At 42.7% G+C, this 25336-nt stretch overlaps 1 protein-coding gene across 1 annotated transcript in view; it reads right to left on the minus strand.

Moving 5' to 3' along the window:
• Positions 1–2467: 2467 nt before the first annotated feature.
• The window catches only part of CTNNBL1 (catenin beta like 1), a 61193-nt gene continuing 38324 nt past the window's right edge, over positions 2468–25336 (minus strand). The window contains exons 12-16 of the mRNA XM_068912992.1: positions 19698–19795; positions 18501–18581; positions 9740–9877; positions 9040–9112; positions 2468–2732 (exon numbers count right to left, since the gene is read on the minus strand). Coding sequence (XP_068769093.1) covers positions 2644–2732; positions 9040–9112; positions 9740–9877; positions 18501–18581; positions 19698–19795 — 479 coding nt within the window. The 3' untranslated portion in view covers positions 2468–2643. The remainder of the gene's footprint in view (positions 2733–9039; positions 9113–9739; positions 9878–18500; positions 18582–19697; positions 19796–25336) is intronic.

The raw sequence follows: 25336 nt of genomic DNA on the forward strand, positions 1-25336 counted from the left end.
AAGTACTGAAACTGCGAGCCTCCAGCAGGCCCAGAAGAACAATGCCAGAAGGTCCTGAGAGTCCAGCAAACCAGCATGTCACAGCATTTCCATGAACCTTTCCTTGAACAGAACGTTTGATTTCTTTCAACCACTTTCCCTTGACCTGAATATTCATGGCAAGAGTTTACTGAGACAAACTACTGTGAAAATGATTTATATCAAGCAAATGAAGAAACCTCAGAAGAAAAATACCTCATAACTACCAAAATAGGGTTGTTAAAGCTCAGGCCTAATTTCTCACATCAAGTACCTGCCCCAAGAGTTACTTTCATCCTGACAAAATAAGCAGTACCCCCACATAATCACAGGGTAGGGTACACACCACCACTGCTTCAGTACCAATTCTTTCAGGGAACTATCTAGAGACTTAAAAGATTTGGTGAAGCACTTTGAAGAGCTAACAAATTACAAAAAGAAAAAAAAAATCAAAGAAAAGCTGTCTTAAAAACAAGCACATGCATTATAAGCAGTCTAAGCTTCCTCTAAAAGCATTGCTCCTGCAAAGCTGGCAGTCCAGCCATTACCAGGGAATTATTTTCAACCCAGAGTCTCCACATTTAGTAACTCAGCTAAAACAATTGGAATGGAAAACATTAAAGAGAAAGAAATTTACTTTCAGAAAAAGTAAAACTCTAGCCTAAGCAGTAAGACAGCAGGGATATTTTTATTCCTGCCAGAAACAGAGCTGAAAGTCATCCCCACATGACAGGAGCTAGGCTCAGAGCTGTGATCCTGCATGGTGCACCTTGCACTGCTTCAACAACTGCCTACAGAAGTGATCAAGCATATACTAATGTATGTGCAGCAACTTGAGTGAAATCAGACCAAAGAACGGACATTTAAGAACTTAGCACTGCACTCGAGAAGCTTATATTACTCCTTTCAAGAACATCCCCACTTCTCTCCCTTTTTTTACAGGCATGTGGCCTCCACTTTTCAGCCAAACTTATTGCACGTTAAGTTCCTCCTTCCATTTTTTCCTCAAAATTCCCTCCTTATATTTCCTCCCTTTCTTCTCTGCTTTTTAAATGCAAGTGCATTATAAAACAAGGACCAACAGGTAGTCTTTCCAGAAAGAGACCAACGTTGAACATAAATTCATTGTCCGTGGTATGGAAAGGGAAGAATTCAAAGGTTCAAATAAAGCCAAAAACGGAACCCATCTCCAACAGAAGAAAACAAAACCAAAAACTCTTTAAGGAACAGAGTTGAAAATAGAAGGAAAAAAAAGAAAAAATGAGGAATTCAAACAAGTTCTGCACCAAAAAATGTATTTTTGCAGCTTTTTGTGCCTGCTGAAACCATGACCTTCATGTTGATCCCCCGAATAATGGCATTTGATACTACCCAGGCCAGCAGTGCCCACTGAAGTCATGACTGAAGGAGGCCTTTAAGCTTCCCTGACAATACGTTCTTCTCAGAGATTAAAAAAAAACACAAAAAAATGCTGCCAGCATTAAAATCTAAATTAGGCGAGGCCCACCTTGCTGGAGCTGCAAGCTGGAGCTGTTTTGTGATGACAGTCATTAACTTACACAAAAGAAAAAGGGATGAAAAAAAATATTCTTAGCTATTTCCTGTCCAGTTAGGAGTCATTGCTCAGGGAAGTGGCAGGGTTTGGCAGGCCCACATCTGAAGTTACACTGCAAGTGCAGAGGGCAAGAGAAAAAACGAACTATGATCTGCTTCATTGCAATCAACAAATCAGAGGCAATTCACTTGGTCATTCTGCAACTCCCACAGTGCACCTGGAGAAGCCTGCATTACTGGGGTTTTCCCTTTGCTAGCGGTGAACTTATCGTTGCTATAAAAAGTCAGACTGCCCCTTCAAGGATCAGAACACTGTTCTTGCAGAACAACTACAGCCAAGGCCTAAAACAGACTGAAAAAGGAAGAGAAGTCAAGGAAATGTGGGTGTTTTATTGATTACTTACCTTCCCCTTTAGTTTTATATCCGAGTGTAACCTGGACAGAATCAAACATCCACTTAAGGAGGGGTAACAGCTTGAACAGCCTTGTGACAAAACATACCTTTGGTTCTGACTCATCTTTGGGAATATTTAGTAGGAATGGCTAATGGTTATAATTCCTGGTTTGCCCTCTGCCAGAGGCTGCCAAACCACTGAAGAACAGTTGAACTAGACACATATCAACTCTTCAGCCTCCCAAGTTTACATCAGTACGGTGGGTTGCACATTTTCATTCACATATCAGGCTGGAGTAACATGCTAACACTCTCTCGAGCTATCTGGGCTTCCTCTTTACTGTTCCTCTAAGGGGTATGCTGTCACATTCTTTCATGCTCTGATCACAGGAGCTTGACTTGGAAGGAGGGAAGGAAAGACAAAGATCTTGAGCTGCCCTACTGCAAGGCACGCATCCGTAATCCCACTCACATTACACTACTTAAATAACAAACAAGGAATTAAAAAAAAACCTGTCTTTAATATCTCCAAAATCCTATTTAGAAGTGGTTTCATAGAAACGTCACTTCTATCGTGCAATCAAGGTTGGAAGAGGTCAGCTGAAGGAAAGGGAACCCAGAAGCTGTGTTCTCGGGGGGGGGGGGGGGGGGGGGGCGCCAGAATTCAATTCGAGTCCTCAGAAATTGTCCAGCAGGTCCAAGATTCGTTTCTGCTCACTCTCCCGGAACTCCTGGTTCTTCCCATCCCCAATGTTCTCTGCATACTCTGCAGGGAAGAGAGGAAGAAAAAAAAAAAAAAAAAAAGCATGTTTTGAGTACGATACTAATGAAAGATGGGCAATATCTGTTGCAGAGATATCACTGCAGAATCTAAATCTGTGTCCACTGCAAACAACTGAATAGGAATTTATGTAAGGAGCACTGATGGATTCTTCCCCTCCTCGGGGTTAAAGCTTTGCATGTTAAACATCTACTGACCCCTCATGAAAAGCTTTTGTAGGGAACAGAGACTTTAAAAGGAACATGCTGTTCTCTCATCATTAAGCAGCACAACAAACCTAAGCAGACACTAGCACTTGAGACGGAATGCATTCTCCAGAGTCTAATCACTTAGACAGTGACAATTTAGACATTCCTCCCACTTTTCTTATTACCTGAAAGAAAGAGCCCACTGGCAATTATTTGAACTGGACAGTCATATCACCAGCCTCTTTCAACCTAAGAAAGAAAGAGTCCTGGACATCACTGGCTTTTCAGGCTCCTTTTAACACCGAATATCATCAAGGAAGGGCAGACAGCTGCTGTTACACATTCGTTAATAATAATAAATATTAAAAACAGTCCTCCTTTAACTCATTCGTTTTCCAGGAAACCTAGATAAGGATTTTTGTACAATTTATCAAGAGGAGACCAATCCCTCAATCTATGAGTGCTTAACCCATATAGAAGAAAAAACACCAATTTAGAGTTAACTACAAAGCAAGCTTCTTGTCTTCAGGTAGATGATACTGGACCCTGATCAAGTGCTTGCCTATCCACGTACATGACCAAACACCGTAGGACAGCAACTTCCTCTGTAGCTAGCTACTTCCTGACAGTCATTTAAAGCAGGCAGCTCTCATTCCCTTATCTGCTCTTTCCTTCCTGCCACCAAAATCTGCATGTTCAAAAATGCTTTAAAAAGAAAAAATGAAGAGCAGGCTTTGAGTTGCAAAAGCAAGGACCTGAACAAATCTTAGTAAAACACAAGACGACTGCCTGGTTAGACAGTGTTTTCCAGCCTCCACCTCCTCTCATTCTTTCCCTTTTTCCTAAACAAACAGAACAGCTTGTGTTCAGCATCTGAATGGTAAGTTGCTGTAGAAAGTTTGCTTTAATATTTATACGTTCAGCACTGCTACATGCTTCTGAGCTCCATCAAAGCCTTTATCATAAGAGCATTGAAAAGAGTGAGGACAGGGAGAAGTTAGCTGATGTGGGCGTCTTCCCTCATGTGTGCACTCCCTCTCTCTCCATGTACAAAAAGCAGAGTTCTTTGCCAAGGCCTCTGGGAGAAATCCTTTTAATATTTATAAACTGCTACAGTATCTGTAACAAGAGAAGGTGGGGAACACTAAGGTTTGCTGCAAGTGAATCTGACTTCCTCTCAGTACTGCGAGAAGAGGGCCAAGCACAAGGAACCCTCTTCCTTCAGATGGAAGGAAAACACTCCATCACAGTGTAACAAAGAAAGCAGCAAGCTAGTGGATTTGATCTTGCTCTAGCTGCGCTGAGCTCATGCACTGAGCATTCAGCGAGTTATTTATGTATTGCTAATGGAGTAAAGACAGGGCCCCACGGGCCCAGGCCTCATCTCTGCTGCGAAGCTCTCCATCACATATTTGCATGACTTAGCAAAGGGTTGTATCGCGGTGTCAGTGGGATCCTAACCTGCTATCTACATCTTGTGGGAGATAAAAATCCAGTGCGGAAAAGAGAGGGTTACTTTCCCAGGAAAAAGTGCCAGCTAAGAAGAGTGCTCAGCTCCAGTTCTCCTGTCACCTTCTGGCAGTATCAGAGAGCTTTCTGTAGAACAGCCTCGCTCCCTCAGGGACGCATGGCAAAGGAACAAGCTCACTCCCCAAACAAGCCCTTACTCTGACAAAGCACAGTGAAAGCGCCTCCGAAACAGATGCGGCAACTGCAATTGCCTTTGTTTATTGCAGCCCAAGGGCAACACTTTCCTGACTACCACTACATCCCGAGAGTTCAAAAACCCAAGTGAAAGAAGGGACTTTATCTTTCAGTTTCCTGCCTCGTAGCACAACGCTGGGACAGCACCAAGGGGACTGGAGCCCCTGACTTCAGGCAGGGAGCTCTAGGTGATTCTCTACGGCGTGGCAGACTCTACAACACAGAAGGCAGTGAGGTCGTGGTCCAGCGAAGATATCTGCTTTAAGGACTGTGAACGTATTTGAACATAGAACTCAAACAGTGAAACTGCAGAGCGCCACTAATGACAAAGCCCTTCTGTTGCCTCAGTGAGACCACTCAGGCAAAAGGAAGCCACAAATTCTTCAAATCTTTTCCAAAAGCTCAGCACTTTTCCTTCTAAATATTTAGGTTTCATAAGACTAAAATCCAAGTGACCCCCTGCCAGACTGTTTACTGGGTTACCAACAGCTATTAATGTCAATTTGAAAAGACCAGATTACATGTCCTGAATTAGGCTTAAAAGAAAAAAGTCATCACCCACTGTGGTTTTATGTATTTACTTTTTATTTAAAGTTCCACCACTTAAGTGAGATAGCAATATTCAAATGTAAACTCCCTCTTTGCCAACAAACAGAGCTTACTCTGTTAAGCTCTGTTAAACAGAGCTTAGTCATTTCTGCAGCTACACAAAGGGAAAGGACCTAAGATTGGTTTCTGCTTCATTAGACAAAATACAATGGTCACAGAACAGTCAAAATCAATAGGGAAATACTGAAGCTTGTAATGGATACTGGAAACTATAAAGCCTGCACATACTGAGGCACCATAGGCCAGATTCAGCATAGTCCTTAAACATTCACTTTTTCCTTTTGATTACACATGTACCAGGTTTGGTTTTAACATTCGACAGGTATTCCACCTTCCCAGCTCCCTGACATACCCATTACCTTCGCTGAAACCAGGGGTTTAACCAGACATTACAAGTCAGTATGTCTGGATATAGACCTCCATACCTTAACTCCTACATGGCTCCTTTGACAACAGCTCTGCAGGGTATCTCAAACTCAGTGAGTTTAATCAGTGTTTGGGGAGAATGCAAGCAAAGGGGAGAAGGCACAAAAGACAAGCCTCTCTAGATCAGCACGCTATCCCGTTCCAAGGCCAAGTATCCCTATTTATAGAGGTCTGTGTCTCACTCCATTCGCAATGAGAGAGATTGAGACCAAGAACTGCCTCAAGACACAGATAGCACTTCCTGTTATGAAGATCAGTTTCCATCCCAAAAACACCCTCCTAGCCAAGACAAGTGCCATCCAGTCATTTTATTCCAAAGGATAAACTAACCATCCCATTGTAAGCAATGCTTGATCTTCAAGGAAAAAAAAAAACAAAACAAAAAACAAAAACAAAAAAACCCCACAACACACACTGCTGGAGGACTGGTCAGCCTGCAGAAATGTATTTAATGAGCCTTCAGTTATTCCCTGCCCACTCCTCCCCCTAGAAAGTACTACCATAAGAAAACAGCCCTGCTGCCTCACTTGCATCATAAGTAATTCTTAGCAACCCCAAGGGATCCATCAGCTGTCAGGTTGCCAGAGAAACATGGAGAATATGTAGGCCATAAAAATCAAACTAAAACCCAAGCATCTAATTAGTATGCAAAAATAGAAAATAAAAAGTGAACAAGAGCAAAACACTGAAGGAAAAGCAAAAATAAACCAGCCCTCATCTATTCTGAGAGCAAGTTGAAAACTGGCCTGGAAATGTTTCAGCCAAGGCTCAAGGGACAGTGATACAGTAGCACGCTCAGTCATTTGCAACAGAGTCCTGTATTCCATATAACAATTAAATTTTCAGAAATCCCCCATTGGGCCCACAGTCTCTCTGGGTGGCACACTTTCGGGGTCCACAATCAAGCCCAGTATTCCAGTTGGCAAGCTGTGTTTCAACCAACTCACTCCTCTGCAGAGCCAAGTATTTGTCCATGGTGTAACTCCTGTTAACTTGGTCAATCTACACCAACAAGATATTTAGACATAGGTGTGCAACTACTGACAAGTCTAAATTTCACCAGCAAGGAATGCAGTTAAACTGCTATCCCTACTTGCTAGAAATGTGATCATTTCACAAGGGTCCACCAACAAATCTACTTCTAAGATTACTGATACTTACAATGGCACAAGTCTCTAAAACTGACAAGTGAGTGAGTTGGGGCAGAGCTGAAGAGAGTCTCAAAAGCTGTATCCATCACCTGTATTAACATGACATTTGTGGCCTCTTTAAGATGATGACACATCAATTTCGAGACTACTAGGACTGCTGTACAAGTCATACTTTCCACAAGCAACTTGCGTTGTGAAACTTTTTTAATGGTATTATAACGTCTCGCAAGTCGCATTGTCTGCGAAAGAAGGAATCTTATGCAATTTTAATGCAACTGCCTTCCAGTTCAGGAAGGCAGTTGCTTAACATGTAAAATCAACAAATCCAAGGAGTGAACGGGAGGTGTGCAGACTAATCCCTCAGGTACCTGTGGCCCAGGCCAAGCTTGGGAATCTAAAAGAGGACATGCATCATGCACCAAGTTGGCAATGGACAGTTTGGAGGCAGGAATTGTCAACTGGCACAATAAAGAGCGGAAAAAAAAAATCCTGTCTAGTTACAGAATCACAGAATCGTTTAGGTTGGAAGGGACCTCTGGAGATCATCCAGTCCAACCTCCCTGCTCAAGCAGGGTCACCTAGAGCATATTGCCCAGGATCACATCCAGACGGGTTTTGAATCTCTCCAGGGAAGGAGACTCCACGACCTCTCTGGGCAACCTGTTCCAATGCTCTGTCACCCTCACAGTGAAGAAGTTTTTCCTCAGGTTCAAATGGAACTCCCTGTGGTTCAGTTTCTGCCCGTTGCCTCCTGCCCTGTTGCTGGGCACCACGGAGAAGAGGCTGGCCTCATCCTCTTGACACTCCCCCTTCAGATACTTCTACACGTTGATGAGATCGCCTCTCAATCTTCTCTTCTCCAGGCTGAACAGGCCCAGCTCTTGCAGTCTTTCTTCATAGGAAAGGTGCTCCAGCCCTCTAATCATCTTGGCAGCCCTCCGCTGGACTCTCTCCAGGAGTGCCATGTCTCTCTTGTACTGGGGAGCCCAGAACTGGACACAGTACTCCAGGTGAGGCCTCAGCAGGGCTGAGGAGAGGGGCAGGATCACTTCCCTCGACCTGCTGGCAACACTCTGCCTAAGGCACCCCAGGAGACCATTGGCCTTCTTGGCCACAAGGGCACACTGCTGGCTCACGTTTAACTTGTTGTCCAAAACAACAATGGTGTTACACCATTCATCAGCAGGTATTAGATACTGCCTATAGCTGCAGGTAATCTCACACTGTCAGAAAACTTAATTTCTTCATACCAGCTAGCTTTCTGATCCTGCTCTTCCTTCCTGCATATGGGATGGAAGGAAAAGGAGGATCAAGAAAAAAAAAAACCCTGTCTTTCCCTCCCAGTGTTGGGAGCATCGTTCTCATCCCCAAAGAAAGCAGAGAAATCCAAACAGCACAAGCCAGAGCCCAGGAGAGAGGAACTCCCTACCCCTCTCAGAAAACAGCACAGCCTCCCAGAAGCAGACACAGCCCTAGTACAACCCACTGCTAAATAAGGAAAGGCATTTCCTGTGGGTGGCACATTAACAGCTAGTTCTCACAACTCAGAGGGGGCTGTGGAGAGAGTTCTGAGTCCTGTCCTCTCGATCCGAAGTTCAGCTGACTGTTTCTGCTGGAGGAGGGCAAGCTACGGTTGAGAGCCAGAGCTCAAATAAACATTGCCCTAATCCAACACAAGCATTAAAAATAACAAGCAGTACTTGAAAAACTGGGATTGCAAATCACAACAGCTACATTATAAAGCTATAGAGAGGATACTCTAATGCGATAATCCACATTAATCTGACACTAAGAACAAGACAAATACACCACGGATACTAACATGGTGCAGATGGTAAAGTGCAAGGCCACGTTAACGAAAGACGAAACTCCACTATTCTTCCACCTAGCATGCATATCCACTTCCCTTAAATATTTACTCTAGCCTTAATGTCAGCAGCAAATCCGAGTCAGTCTGCGGCTGATGGTAGCACGGACTGAGGTGGTGTTACGTGACACTGCACTGACAGCAGACAAGGGCCCAAACTCCAAAGTAAAGCTTGCCTCTTACAAGGGTGACTCCGGCCCTGCCCAGATCTCAGTGTTCCTCAACTGCTGCCCAAGGTGCTCAGGAAGTCAAGGAGAATTAGAGGCATGAAGGCTCATGCTGAATAGTGATGACCAAGTTATTCCTGTTAGAGGATGAGACACGTGAGCAGGAACGCCTCTACTCACCCTTTAAGATGTGTCGAACGATTTTAATGGAGCTGCCTCTCATGTTCAGAATCTGATGGACTCTCTGACGAATCTAATTGAGGGACAGGAAAGAGAAGAAAGTCATCTTCAACACAACAAAAAACCCCACATACAATCCCAATTTCTTCCATTTGCTTTGAGGGAAGAGCAGTAACCCTGAACACCACAAATCCCAACTCAGCCTTCCTAGTCCACAGTCCTACAGCACTTACTTCGGAACATTCAGGAAGGTATGTGGCACAGACGCAGCTAGCAGTGTAACATACTCACAAACCCCAACGTATTCAAACCAGCAGAGATGCAGTATTCTGCATGGGTCAAGAAAGTCACCTGCTTTAGTTTGTGCCTTTGGAAGACTTTCTTAGAAAATATCCCCTTCCACTACTCTTCCAGAAGTGATACAAACAGCGTATTTCCATTTCAAACTGTAGCCTTGCTCATGGCAGATCTACATGAGCTCAGTGATGAAAATGATCAGCTTCCGTACCTATTAATGCCCTCCTAATTGCTATGCCTGATGAAGCTGTATGGATACAAGTGCAATAAACAGGATGCTTCCCTCCAAAGAGAATTAAGAAAAAAAACATTCAGTGAGGGAACATATGTAAGGATTTAGAGCTTGCTTTGTATCATGGATGAAAACACAGGTGATCCTGCTGACCTTATGTGATAGTTTTACCTGGGGAACATTGGCATTACAGATTTCCGCCATGATGTAACAAATGAGCTGTAGAACAAAGAGACCAGCATCCAGGCGACGGAGATAGAATTCATCTTCCATGTCATCGTCTATTATCTCTCCTCGACGTACCATGTCCTGAAAAGCAACACATTCTTTTCATTGTGATGACTGTCTCTCAGTATTCTTTCCTTTAAGGATGGCAAAGTTTTGGTGAAATCTGAGTTTTCTTAAGAAATGCTGTGTTCGCCAAAACATTAACATCTATGAATTTCTCTCTAAAAAGATTATTTTAATTCATTTACCTTCACAAAACAATTCAATTATGAATGAGCTTTTGCCTTTGCTGGTTGTGAAGTGTGTCCATCTGCAAACTAAAATTTTAATTTAAACACACAAATTACATTTTCTAAACTGAGTGACTGGAGACCGTGAATACGACAGATGAATAAGTCAATGTATTTATTTATAAGTTTTGTCAAAATGGAACAGAAAACCTGCTCTTTTACTAGCCATTCGAGGGCGCTATTAAGCGGGGCAGAATACAATTCCAGCAGACTCAAAGATCTATCTATCAGAAGTCCAGGTTTCTTATCAATTGATGAATGAGAAAAGAGGTCTAAACGATTCCGCACAAGTATAGTTTTACCGTCCCCAGTCTTGCTCTTCCAACTTCATTTCTTAGGAATACTAATGAGGTCAAACCTTCAGCTGGTATAAATTATCAGAGGACCACAGGCTTCTGTGGGAATGGCTACAGTTCTTTCTTTGTCTGCACACACAGCACACTGGAGAGTATACACTATTACGTTAGAGAGAAAGCTGCCCAAAAGGATTCCAGGTGTACAAAAGAAGAGGTCATTCCATTTTTCTTGTTCAAACAGAGCATTTTCTTCAAAACACTGGAAAAACCTACCTGGCAATAAACTCGGAACAGTTTCTCCTGAGAAAGGCCCACCAAGAGTGAACCTGCCATCCGTTTTCATAGACACCAACATACCAAAATAACTGAAGTTGCGTGTGATCTTTGGCGCACCCCCCCCCCTTTTTTTTTTTTTTTTTTTTAATATTAAGGAAACAGCTTGTCAGACCCTACTAGCTTGCTGCAGATTGTATGATTTATTATGCAGCAGTCTGGCAGGTGGGCACACACCAATAGAGCAATATTTTCTCATTAGAGCCACCACCAGCAAGAGCACTCTACCTGTAATGCTCAACAAGAAGTACTTCCTCTACGTGCACATGCTCCAGGCAAATACACACTAGGTCACCAGTACCAAAGCCGATTTAGATTACCAAATTTTCCTGTTTTTCAAGCCAAGTGCTCTAATTATAGGTAGAGTCTGTTAGGCATAAGAAGAAAAGTTAACTCCGTACACTTCTCACTGAAGAGAATGCAATGGACACTTATACGGAAGTCCAACTAAGACCTAAATGACTTAGAATCACTGCTATTTACAGCTGCCCCCCAAGAAAGAAAAAGCAGATCACAGCATACATAAGGCAATCCTTTTGCTCTCCTCCCAGAAATCTAGCTTGCCAATGGAAGAACAAGTCGCATTTTAAGAAGAGTGTCTAGTTATCAATGCCATAAAGTCAACGGCATTTGCTGCACTACAGGATGCTTTAGCACCAGATAATTCATACTTCAGCATTATACTTAACTGTAATTTACTCCTAGCTCTCAAAATCATGGGCACAGGCATGACTGGGCAGAACTTGCATGGAAGTTCTTGCCAGTGAAAAGAATTCCAATTCTGTGCAAGTAGTGACTTTCCTCATCCTACATCCCTGCCAGACTGAATGAATATGATCACATCTGGTAAACAATTTTGAGTTGGGCTAGTAAGAGATAGATAGGAATCCATCGACTGAAATATTTAAACACTTCATTCAAGAAAGAGGACAAGGCACTCATTCCCAAAACCAGTGCTCACTTACTCACCACACAGAGGCATATTGGCTACTGTGCCCAGAAATTCCTGAACAGAAAAACCTCAACAGGCAAGAAGTTTGAATTGCCAGAGCAGAAAACGAAGCCTGTTTCTGTTCTGTATTCTGATCCAATCATGATGATAACAGGTGCAGAACCCAGGAAACTGTTGTCTTGATTACTTAGAGAAGGCAGCAGTTATAACAGCCCGTCTCGACAGAGGAGCAAGATTATTTTGTGCCAGTAAATTAAGTAGCTAGCTATTAGAAGAAAAGTACAGTTTCAAGATGCCTTTTTACAGTCTTTATTTTTTTAAACCATAGCCATCCTTTCAACATTAATCTGTCTCCCAGTACAGTACCAGATAGCCACCTTTCCACTTTGTGTCTCTCTCCAAGCCGTCAAGTTGCTAACCTCCAAATGAGCACTCAGATGCCATTTCTAATCTGCCAACAATATGTACTGAGATGCCCCTTGCTGATGGGAGAAGACAGCAATAAGATGGGCTTCTGTGAAGCTAAAATGAGCTCTTCTCACAGTAATGAGGCAGGACTGACAGACCTCAAGGCATCAAGTGAAGACTCGAAACCTAAAGATACAATGGATCTGCTGCTACCGTGCAAGAGATCACATCTGCTTCATAGTCACTGAAGTAGGGCCCAAAAAGGTTCTCTGCGTCCTTCTCTTCATGATGTATCAATTCATCTTTCCCAGCAAAACCTGGTAAGGCTGACAGAAGCAGAGCAGAATGGATGGATGCTATCCAAGACCATAAAGGATGCCTACAGGATCCTATTTTTACTTCCTCCCCAGGTAGGACAGCACAGTCAGTCAGATGATCACAGATCTCAGATGAGAAGGCTCTGAATGGCTTATGTATGAAAACAACTATCATAATTTGTCCCCTACACCAAGCACAGATTCTCTCCTTGTTACTTGCCATTGGTATTACTGCGGACAGGCAAGTGAAGTCAGCCATGCTCAGGAGGTGCTTTCAGAATACAAGCAAATAGCTAAATTTGAGGACATAGCTAAGCTCTTGGTCAAAAATGACATGCAGCAGAGAGGGACTGACACTTGCAACAAGACAGAAGCAAGCAGAAACTTCGGATGAAATCAGACTATTACAGCAAGGACTGCCCAGGACCAAGTAAAAAGGTTGCAACCTGCTTTCAGCTCATAGACACCTCATTTCAAAGCAATCTAAAGCAAACAGGTGAGATAGATAACACTGATGCATAAAAATGCCATATGCAGCGGGGAATTCCCAGAGTTTGCCGCAGTATTGCATACTACTGTGATCAACGAGCACTGTACTGAGAACATCCCAGGGATACCATCCAGACGCAGACTTAGAGGTATGATGCTAAGTTCTCCAGATGCAGTGGAGTAAAGGCACTGTGCTTTAATTATGCAGTCCCATGAATGCCTAACCTATCCCACGTTTCCCAGTGCATTACAAATGGCCTTGTTTACACTGAACTTTCAAGATGACATCAGGAATCTGTTTCAGTAATTTATCTTTTTATCCTAGCAGAGAGTGTTTTAGAACATCCTAAAATGCAGTAAGCAGGGCTCTGGCAAATCCATGAAGGTTTCGAAAATAATACCTGAAGTCTCATAAAGCAATATCAAAGGTTATTGTGTCATTTAATCTGCATGTTAGTGCTAAAAAAAATATGGAACGGTACAGAGACTCAGTGGCTTTTTTATGCATTCTGGCATCTCAGCGTAATCGGACAATGATTTCCCCAGAAGCCTCGTTCACATGCAGAGACTGGAAACCACATGATCTAATCAGCAGACTGACCACTGTTATTTCTTGAAACACAGAAAGGTTAGGATTGAGCCCCTGTCAAGCCACGGGCTCTACTGCAACCAGGAGAGTAGGGATGCATAGGTCACGCCAAGGTGACCAAGAACCTCTCGGAGCCACGCTCTGAGCTGTCTGCTGTGAGAAGAGCTTTGTTCATTTCTGCCTTACAAGCAGAAACATACTTGAGCATCTGTAAACTGAACAGCCAATCTGCAAGAGCGGAAAAACTCATTGTGATTGCTGCAAAGCATACCATCTACTGATTCAGGAGAAACAGAGCAGCAGCTCCTGCCAAAGCGTGAGCTCAACTTCAGCAGCAAGAAACAGGGACCATGATAGGGCAGTCATGACATCTAAAAAGACCCATCAATCTTAGTTCAAAGCTTACTTCAGCTTCTTGGCCTTTTCCTGAAAAAGCTCACAGTACAGAGAGTATGAACGCAGCCATACTACAAAATCTGCATACCCTCCAGTGAAGAGGGTTATATTCTTTAAGCCTTATGTTAACCCAGCCACCTCCCACAAAAATTAGCTCCTGTCCTCAATTCAGTTCCAGGTAATTCAGTCATTTTAAGCTGAACTCAAATGCTAGGTTAATATAAACTACTGTTAAACTTATCCAAATCTGTGGACGTTGGTTGCCTTCATGCTAGGAGTCCCATCCCTCTCGTTCAAGAATAGAGTAACTTAACTGTAGCACAATTAGCATGCAATTTAAGTCTTTATAGTGCAAAGTATCTGGTGAGACTATTTTATTGAATAAACCTGCTGAGCATAATTTTCTATAAAACTATAAAATACTAAACCGTCTCCTGACTTTTCCCACCCTTTTTGGAGAACACTAAGGCTGTTGCTGCTGCCTATAGCTGTGTTTCATTTTAGACAGAGTTGAAAGCCATAGGGTTTTTCACCTTCTCCTACAGAACGGATTGGTGAATTTGAGCGAGGACAAGATATTTTCTTCACAAGCAAAGGCTTTGATATTTTCTAGGTTTCATTAGCTAAAAACTCTGAGAAAAGTGGTAACACAAGTGTCAGTTGTTGGAAACAAACACTCAAATGGACTCCACTCTGAGCTTTCATATGCAAATTAGGATAATCACTAAGTTGTCACCTCTGACCACTTCTGAATAGATTCCACAGAAGCAAACAACTAGATAACACTAAGACGAAGGGAAGTTCCCCCTCAGGGCACATCCTGTTTCACTGTCCAGATTCAGGGTTTAGCTTCATAATAATCTTTCTTCAGCAGTGCAGCTGGCTTAAGAAATTCCTCCCCTCCCTTCAATTCTCAGTCACTGCAACAATCTGAAGGGCTGGGGTTATTATAAATCAGATCACTAAAGTAAGTCAAGTTAAAAGAAAGAAAAAGGAGCGGAGGGAGAGAACTGCAAGAGCAGGAGCTTCTTATGCCAGTTGCACTACTAAACATAAAACATCAGGTATGAAATCTTCAGTCATACCCTGCATAATCAGGTTTTCACTTCTTGTAATGTAAGACGTACATCAGGATATTCTGTCCATCAGCCTTGAATCTCTCTCTCTCTCAGTATAGGCTGAACCTGTAAAATCTAAACGGATGTCATTTTCTTGGGTCAGGAAGAAAGGGGAGGATCTTTATTGCAGACTTTTTTGGTACTCTGTCCTCTACTGCAAGAGGAAGGTCAAAAGCCCCAAGTGACAAAGCACAGTTTTTATAGGATCAAGTGTTCATGTCATCCACTTCAATGATTCATGTGCAAAAACTAGGAACATTAAGGTGTCCCATAAATCCTGTCAAAGCAAGACAATTCCCTGATCTGAAGGATGGAACCATGGTTTTTGCCTACTTCTGCATGAGAAAACTACTTGAACCACTTCAGATCTCAGCACACCTTTTTCTATTGACCATTTTAAGAAGCTACAAAACAAAGCAATCAATACTCCATAAGTATTCCAAGCTAGGAAAGGAGCCTCAACATCATATTTCATGCACATTGGGTCCAATACTCTTAGCTCCCCTCAGGATGCTGAGAACAAGTTAATTTATTTTTGGAAAGCAGAAGCGTATTTCATAATGACTGAGAATAACCATTAATACCCTCTAAAATGCAGTGACCTACCCCTGGAACTCCCTTGAAAGTGAAAGATGCACAGATGCATTCTCTACCACTTCTGATGAAGGATTTCATTGGTAGAATTATCTAGTAAAGGGAAGATAGCTAAGTTCCCAACAGTTTCCTCTACACTTGATCCAGGTAGTCATAAAGGCAATACCTTCTTCCAAATGGGAGAACAATTTTATGCCTACGTGGAAGTTCCTCCACCTAAGGAGAGAACCAGTATTCTCAGGAAGCAATACTTTACGTCAGGATTTGTAGGTAAACCTGTAGGGTCATTCCTGCTGCACTGAACTGTCTTATGAAGGAAGAGAGATCTCAGGTAGCATCCAGACAGACCTTCAAAGTAGCAGCTTGTTGACCTGCTGCTCACTAAGTCATAGCCCTGCCAGTACACACAGAACAAGAAAAAAAAAAAAAAACATAATGCTGCTGTAGCCTTCCCCTATCACTGGAGACCCTTGCATCAGATAGCATACAAAACATTTGTGATGGCACACTCCCTGCCTAAAAGACCTTATAAAGCAACTGTAATGATAATGATCATCACCTTTTTGAGGCATCTCATGGCATGAGATACTGAAACAGAAGAGGATTTTAGTTCTGCTGGGAATCACTTCATCTGCAGAGAAAAGTAGAGCTGTGCAGGATGTGGGGAAGGTACTAGACATAATTCAAGTCTATGCCACTTGCCTGGACCTGTCACTAGAACAAACACACCACACTTCAGTGTATTTAATCTCACAATTTCTCTGCAAAAGAGGAAAAGTACCTGTATCCCCCTTTTACAGTTGAGAGATAAAGCAAGTAGCAGCAGCTTGGTGACATGCTTAATATCATCAAGGGTGTTTAGAGACTATCAGGATTGGAACGGGACTAGTGCTCCAAATTTCTAGTCTTCCAGTCTCTAATGACAGACTCTGAATAGCTCTGCATAGCTCTGCTTTGAAAAAAATCAGCCCTCCGCATGCAAAATACAAATCTGCTTCTCAGGGGTGACATGCAGCATGAGTTAATCTGTGTAAAATGCTTTTAAGATTCTCTGTTGAAGTATGTTGTAGAAGGCCAAATCTTATTATTAGCACCAGCAAGAGAGAAGAATTGGGAAATCCATTTGTCTTAGCCGTTCTAGCCTACAGGGCCCATCAGTGGGGCAAGAGCACAATGGCCTGAGCGCAAAAGGAAAATCTGAGTTCTTACAGTTTCACCTTCTGTCGTGTTCCAGGAAACATGGCAAGCCACAGCACAAGCAGAACTAAGCACAGTTCTACCGTGGTGGGACAACTTCTCTGAGGACACAATAGTCCCCAAAGTTTCTCTTCTCAGGAGACAGCCAAGCCTAAAGCAGCTCAACATACCCACGTAAGAAGTCGAAATCGGAGAGGCACTATAGACCCTTATAGAGTCAAATTACCTCATGGCATTACTATGCATACATGGAAGTTTCTGCTCAGTTTAACCTATGAAAATGGATGCTTGAAAATTCATGAGATAATATCAACATATTTTCTACAGAAATTTATATACTAATTAAAGGGCTTCTAAATAAGCCTCTTCAGACTCAAATTTCCTTTACTCTCCTTGCTTTGTGCTGGCTGTTTGCTACGGGTGCAGAATGCCTCAGGATCTTTTTGGATAAAAGGTACTACACACATTAGCTCTGCATATCACATTTATGGCTCTATATAGCAGCTGTCTATACACTGCAAGAGTTTAGCCAGAAACATTAGCGCTGCTTTCCGAGCTCTAAAATACACGTATCAACGCTGAAATGTAAAGAATAAATAATTTCTTGCTCTGTTCTAAGAAGGTTGAATCAAGAGTGGAAGGATAGCAGAAAAGGATAAAAGGCTGTTTGCTTCCAGCCACCGTTCATTTGTGAAGCTGCAGCTGTCCATATGGAGCCTGAATGCTGGCAGCAAAAGCAACTCCATTCATCACTCACCCGTGTGCCTTTTTGAGCGGCAACAATGCTGCTGAGCTCTAATGCCCTCAGAATGTTTGCCGGTGCCCAGTGAAACGGCCTTGGCATTGCCGAGACAGTTGTTTGTCAGAAGCTGGCGGGGGGCTGCAGCCCGCGGTCCGCCGCGCTCGCCCGCGCACGGGGAGAGCGGTCGCAGCGATTACTCTCCGTCAGTGCTAATCAATTTCACACCCTCTTCAGTGCTGACACAGATAATCTTGTGGGAAGCAGGCCAGACTCACTAACAGCTCTGCAAGCTGCTTCCTGACTCCAACAGCTCATTCTCTTTCAGAAAGTCTGTTCCAGCTTCAGTTCCAAGAAAGTACTATGTGGTACCAAAGCTCATGTCATTCAAAACGATTCACTGCTGGTGTGCAGAGAGCACACCAGACTTTGGCTAGAGTCCCATTTAACTAATCAAAATAGAAGTCGTCTTGCAGCTGATCAGAAGTCTAAAGACCAGGGTAGGAGGCCTTGCACATTATCATGTAATTGTCTCACTGCATTTCGCTTACTCTCCATCTGCCAAACCAAGTCAGGTGTCAGCCAAGTCAAAGTGAAGGCCAACTGAAGCATAGATCTAGGCCCTCCTAGTGAAATTCACTCTAAGAAATGGCCCAGGAGCACTTGCTGTAAAGTAATTCTCAGGCCGTCTTGTCTGAGGTAACCAGAAGTTGGAGAGCGGGGCAACAGTCAGCACAGGTATGAAGGCCTGGCTCAGAAGAATGGTCTGGCCGAGCCAGAAGTTCTGTACAGACAACATTTGGGTATCACTCCATTGTTGAAATTCTATTCAGCTGTTTGCAAGAAGCCATGCAGAAAGAAGCCAAGCCAAATAAGCTAAATTAAAAGAAATCCTTCAGTCACTGCAAGAGATTTAAGAACTGAAAGGAGAAAGAGGCATCACAGACATGAGCTAGCACCACGTACAGAACACGAGCAATGCATACATGTTTCTCTCCTTCAATCTTCTTATCAGCTGCCTGCATTGCATCCAGGTACTTAAAATACAGTTCCATCAGCCGATCAACCTGCAAAGGCAGAAGAGAGAGAACTAAGCAAGACAAAAGAACAATGCAATCATCTTTAATCCTTCATACTATGTTGTTTTCCCCCCTAGCTGCAATCTTCACAAAATAACAGGCAATTCTGTCACTCACAAGAACGAACACATTACAGGAGAATGGGACAAGTGTTGGACAGAGGAGCACGCTGAGTCTGCAGGCATCTGGATGCAATCCCAACATCCAATGGTATCACAATATGGTCTTATCAGCTCCAGCTAAATGGGAGCAAACAGATACGTGTCCCTACCTTGCTTGCTCTCCTGCTTTGTGGTTCTCCAATTCTCCCGGTTTCTTAAATGGACCTTTCTGCCTGTATATGCTGTATATGATCAAGCTTCTGTGAAACGTATCATCAGACGTGTTACGGCTCTCCTGAGCTCCACTGTACTGGACTAAGCAACTGAAAAACTTTCTAGTAGCAGAACATTTTCTGCAATTGAACACCTTTAAAAAACACACTGAAGAGGAATATAGAGGAACCAATATTATCTTAGCAGTGGAATTTACAAATCCCATGGGAACTACTGGTTTGTAAGAATGGCTGTTTGCTGTTTTGCAGCTGTTTGATCTATCAACCACCATGTAAATATTTTGGGAAGGATTTCCTAAACACCACTGAGGTCGCCCGTTCTAGGAGAGGAATGGGGAACGTTAAATGTATACTAAAGTGATCCCTAAACTTTCTGTAAGAGAGCTTCACTAGAAGAAACTGGCACCTTTCCATACTTCCCTGGTCCCACAGGGCTAGCTCAATATAACAACACGTAACATGTGTTATATGCTCAAGCTTCAGGAGAGACACGCAACTCAGGATCAGGAATCATTGCTAACACATGCAAGAGCACCAAGAAACAAAAGCACCTATGATGCAGGAGGCCAAGCACTAAAGGTATTTTCAGTTCTCCTGTTTGTTGATAACACCACAAATGAGGAGGAGGGCATTTGTGCATGCAAATCTTTACAGGCAGATATAATAACTTTTTTTAGTAATTTAGGAAGTGCACACAGGCATCCTGCCACTATCAACCATCCTCCCCAGTCTGTTAGCCCAGAGAGTACAAACAAATATTCAGCACTCACCTTCTCACTGTCATTCTCTGTGAATTTATTCAGCAACCGCGTCCTTTGCTGCCCTCTTAGGTTTCGCAGAAGGGAGGCCAGGATGGAACAGACATGTTCTGGAGGTACAGAATGAAAATTGCATGCTGAGATCAGAAAGAGAGGCTTATTTTCTTTGCAACAGGCCGTTAAATTTACTACTAACACTCCAGTATGTAACTTTTTGAAACCAGGAACCCTCAATCCCCACCCATCACATCAGAGATAGAAGACAGAACAGAGTTTAGTAAGCTGTCTTAGAGAGAACACAGACAGCTCCTCTCCCATCACAACCAAACCAGAAAGGTCTCTTCTGGATTCTGTTGTAATACACTTGCTACACTGATCCTGTTTGGGAATATGCCTAGTTTAACAACAGTGACCCTGAGAAAAACAACTTAAAGCACAACTTCTACTTCAGTTCAGCTCCCCAGGCTGACATACCTGCCTTGAAGCACACATTCTTTTTGGCATTCTCCATCATAGCTAAAGGCATAGCACTTTGTTTCCTCCCTTGCGGCCAAAAGGAACATTGACCCCAAACCAGGGTTCGTTTGGAAGCTGACACTGTCATTCAAATGACCCTTAGGTTACCAAACAGGAAATGGTTATTAAAAGAGGAAAGCTTGAGAAAGGAATAACTATGCCAATGTACAGCTCCTGCAGAGACTTAATTGGTATTAGCTAGACAAAAAACCTCAAACAAAGCACTCTTATTTACAGAAAATCCAGTGAATTGAATATGAATGTGCCACAGCAAACAAGAAATGATCAAATAAATCTGTTCTACAGTCTTCCAGACTCCACTTGGGGCGGGGGTTGAGTTCACAGAAGGAACCCAACGAGGCTGAGTTCACAGAAGGAACCCAAAGAAGATAAAGGGGTCTTGTTTTCCTCTGTGAAAAGAGAGTATTGTGGGACATGCACAGCACTCATTTGCACTCCCTACATCACTCTTACAAGGGCATAGGATATGCAGAGATGTAAATCACTTGCAAAACATATGCCAACATCAGAAATGATGCAGGGTATCAAAGAGTACATGGTTTTAATACAGGGGAATAAAACCGAGCACAAAGGCACAGAGCAAATGATAGAGGCACCAGTTTCTCTTCCCTGCCAAATCATTTAGTATTGCTTCCTGCCTACAAGTCTGCATTAAGTACAGACCTCATGTTTCAGATAGCTCAATATATTCAAAACTCTAACTTCTCCAAGATGTCTTCGCTTTAATCTTGCTGATTAAGACTGATGAAAAATAGCGGTTATAAAAATGTCCTCACCTAAGGTGGCGGGAGGGGGGGAAGGGGTGTCAAGGTTTGTTATTTTCAGAGAGAGAATACGATCTACAGAGGAGAGGGATAGTTATCTTATTGCCGTCAAATCATTTTAACGTGCATTTCCACAGCGCTGCTTAGCCTGGAGCCACGAGAAGCCTTGAGCAATTGCACTAGCATACAAAGAACAAGCGGCATCTACCTGCTTGCACGCAGCGTTTGCACTAACCGCCAGCTTACGCTTTCCTTTAAAGGCTAAAGTCACACAAGCCACTTGCCCAAGTTGTGGGTCTGCCCTTTGTACCACAGATTATCTGCATACTACAGCAGGGCAGCAAACAGAAGGGGATATATACACATATGCACACACATCATTTCATTAGCTACTTATAAATGTAGCTTCCTTAGAAACAGATTTCTGCCTGAGGTGGTGTCAATTTTTCATGTACCAAAGAGATTGGGAGAGCTGCTGGCAGAAGAGCAGAGGCGATAACAGGTTTATCTGGTGGCCAGCACCATTCAGCTGCTCTGTCATTCCGACAGGATAACACGGAGGTGAAGGATGGCTCTGGATATGTCAGTACAGGCTCCTGCTGCAGAGGAACAATTATTCCACAAGAACTACATCAAATTAGGTGTCTAAATTAAAAACAAAACAAAAAATGCAAAAGCCTCCAAAGTCCTTGCAACATCCTATTTTCTTAAAGTGAAAAAGTATTTTAAAAAAGGCATGTTTTTTGTTTTTGTTTTGTTTGTTTAAATATATCCTAACAGATGCTCTTCTGCTTTCAAAGGAAATCAGTAGTTCCAGCCTACTAGGGTTCACCTACTCTGCCTGGAATAGGAAGGAAAAATCAGGGTATTGGTCAGACACTGTTCTGCTCAGCCATTACGGTCTCTCCTAATATGTGATGATTTATTCTGCCATTTTGATGGGCTTCTCATTCCCTTCTTTTCCTTTAAAGATTTGTCACAGGTACTTGAACAGCACAGTTACTCTGGGAACAGAAAAAGTCTTTTTAACCTACCACCATACTGAGCACTGACTCCTGACCTTCAGGTCCCTTTTCTAGTAGTACCCATGGAGGTGGGACCATGAGCTGGGAAACACAAACAGATCTGGTGACAGAGTGAAAATGGAATTATTTTCTGAGGCTTTTTTTTTTTTTTTTTAAAGCCCAGAAAGGAACACTGTGCACATCAGATCCAACCTCTTTTACGCCATAGGCACAATTGCACAAAGCATTTCACAAAGCAATTCCTACATCAAGGCTACGGTTTCCAGATAAACCCATATCTACTTTTTAAATAAACACCTTGCTTAGAGTTACAATTTAAATTATATTTCACCCTTGACAGCTGCTCTAATAGCTGGTTCTACTTATTGTTTAAAATTTGCATTTTATTTCCTGGTTGAATTCCTTTGGCTTCAACTCCCAGTCAACTGGCTGGTTTTGCTTCTGTTTGCTAGATTAAAGGAATCTCCAATATCAAGCATCTGTTCCCTACAAGGGTATTCATTTAAGTCATTCAAGTTCTGTATTAATCACTTCTCTGACCCCCCCCCAAAAAAAAAAAAAGAGAATGCCTCAAGTTATAAAATATATATTCAGAAAAAAATTTATCTTGTTATTCCTATTTCATTCCTTCCCCCCCCTCTTCACTTTTTTGGGGGGGAAGTGTTGACACTGTATTTTAGCAGTAGTACGCTCACCAATGGTGTATATCCTTGTTATTTTTCAATGTTCCTTCACTTCACAAGGAATCACATTTTAGCCATCGTTTTTACTTTGCCATCATTTCTGCTTTGGTGCTCACAGGCAGATGGCTATCTACATTTATCAGTAAAAATCTTTAAAACTACTGAGAAGTCTAAAAAAAAGTATGTATCTTAAGAATGCTTGAGGTTATTCTTTATACACATCACTTCAGGAAATCCAGGAAATATATAATTGTCTGGGCCACATGTTTGAAAAATCATTTTACACAAGTGTTTAACTAAACCTTTTTCTTGATCAGCTTCTTGAAGAGTGCTCTAGCGTGGTTCATACCCACCCCCCATTGTAATGGCCCAATAAACATCAACATCTATGTGGCAAGACCACAAGAACATTAGCCAAAAATAAGACAAATCTTGGGGTACGAGAAGTACTACAGAGTAGGTGCCTGAATCCACTGCGCAGTGGATTAGAGTATCTAAATAACCAGTAAGAAGCGAGAGGTGCTAGCCTGGGAACACGCGCGTTTCTGCAGACACGGGGACCTTGCCACTTTCCAGTGAACTGCACTAATATATACCTCATACATGCAAAATTAAAAACAAAAGAGCATAACCCCTGTGTTTACTCTCAGGGGGATCTTTGGAAAAGGATTAGCAACCGTTGCTATTCCGAATCCCTCAAAGTGAAAGCTGCAGTTGCTCAGATACAGGCCACGTTTTAGCATTCCTCAAGCTGCACACCACCCTCGGGCAACACCTCCGGCAGTCGGACCGACTGCGACTGCCAGCGCCCAGCCCGGCCCAGCCTCCCCTGCACAAAAAGGGTCCTTTCCAGGGAGGGAAACGGACAAGGCCGGAGGCAACGGTTGCTGCCCGTCCCCAGTTTCTAAGATTGACTATATATATATGTGTCTGTATATATAGTTAGATAGAATATGTGTTATATATAACATATACACACACATACAAATAAAATATATTTATTTTGAAAAAGAAAAAAGAAAAAAAGAAACCCAGAGTCAGACTCAGCACCAACTAAGGTTACTTTACTAGGAAGAAAGTTATCAGCTGGCAGCTGAGAACAACTTTTTTCAGTATAAACATCCCAAGAGCTCACAAATTCGTGTATACGTGGAGTGAAGAACTTTCTTTCTTATTACTGAATAACATTGTTTTCTTTCCCATCCACCAGTTCACCTGCAAGTACCTGTAATTCTAGGTTTTGTTATGCACTGCCTACATTTCGGTGCAACCCACAAGGCGAGCTACATCTGGTTTGTTCTAGGCAGGTCACATTGCATATGCTCACCCATCTGCATCAAGAGTTCTCCTCAGACTAGCATTGTCTTGGACTCTCCAGAGCCTTTTCCACTCCAGACAGACACAGAAGACTTTAGAATGCAAGCAGTGTTTAAAATACCCTAATTAGATCGATCTTGACTTCAGCTGTGGCGTGTTGGAATACAGATTAATCTATTCCATGGCTGGCACTGGCAGCTGCAACAGCAGGAGGTCCTGTCAAATCAAGCCACAACATTACACTCCTTTGCCTTTATTATTTCCCCCTCCCCCCCCCCCTTTTTTTTCCCTACATTTCATTATAACAGACATCTGCCTAGCAGGGGAGGAAGCTCTCACAGGCAGAGCGGAGCACAAGCACACTCCACCGGCATACTGACGCAGATGAAAGCGAGCATCCTCCTGGAGGAAGACGGGAAGGTGTGCGTTTCTGGGTACAAGAGGGTGACAGCAGCCATTTGGTGGAAGGGAAAGATATTCTGATGAACCCACTAGAATAAATCTAAAAGTATTCTGTCTTGTAAAGAACTCTTAAGATAAGTTGTGGTTTCTGAGTTGGAGCAGGAAAGTGCAAGGAAAAAAAAAAGCCGCTTCTTTCAGATCCTTTTACCCTTCATGCATTCCTGCACTAAACTCTGGGGCTTCCAGCCCGTTTGCTGGCAAAGCCTGCAGGAAGTACCTAGCACATCCTAAGGACAGGCCGGTTCCACTAACTGCTCTTATAGCAGAAACACTGCAGCTAGATTTAAACGTGTTTGCTTAAACATTAGAAGCAGTGTAACCACTGCAAAGAACACCACATGAGTAATTTAGTCACACTCAGATCAGTCTCCTCGTGCCAGCAGGATCAGCCGGATGATCTCCTCACTGCAATGCACCCGACAGGCTAGAGACCTCGGTTTGCTATTAACTAGAGTAACATCTGAGCGTAACTTTCAGTTCAGTGATCCGTTTCGTCTTTGACTGTTTGAATGCGATTGAGCAATGAGTTATCACACATTAGGTGCAATGATTTCCTAACATAAAAAGTATACCTATAATCTGTAAAAGACTTAAGGGATATTTACTACTTACTGTGCGAGCTCTCCAGCACGCGCCCCTCCCTCCACTTAGAATTCTTTGAGAGGGATTTTTCTTGTTAATGAACACGCAATCATCATGAGTTGCTTTTCCTCTTCTCATTTGTTTTGGTGTTTTCTACCACAGTTTACTTTGTTAGAAGACAACAATCCATAAGCAAAGATTCTGTGATTTTTAGTCTCCAAAACATATAAAGCAGTTAACGAAACAGCATCTGCTACAGGATGTTGCTTCCACGTTGACAG

This window comes from Struthio camelus, chromosome 18, assembly GCF_040807025.1.
Source record: "Struthio camelus isolate bStrCam1 chromosome 18, bStrCam1.hap1, whole genome shotgun sequence".
NCBI lineage: Eukaryota > Metazoa > Chordata > Aves > Struthioniformes > Struthionidae > Struthio > Struthio camelus.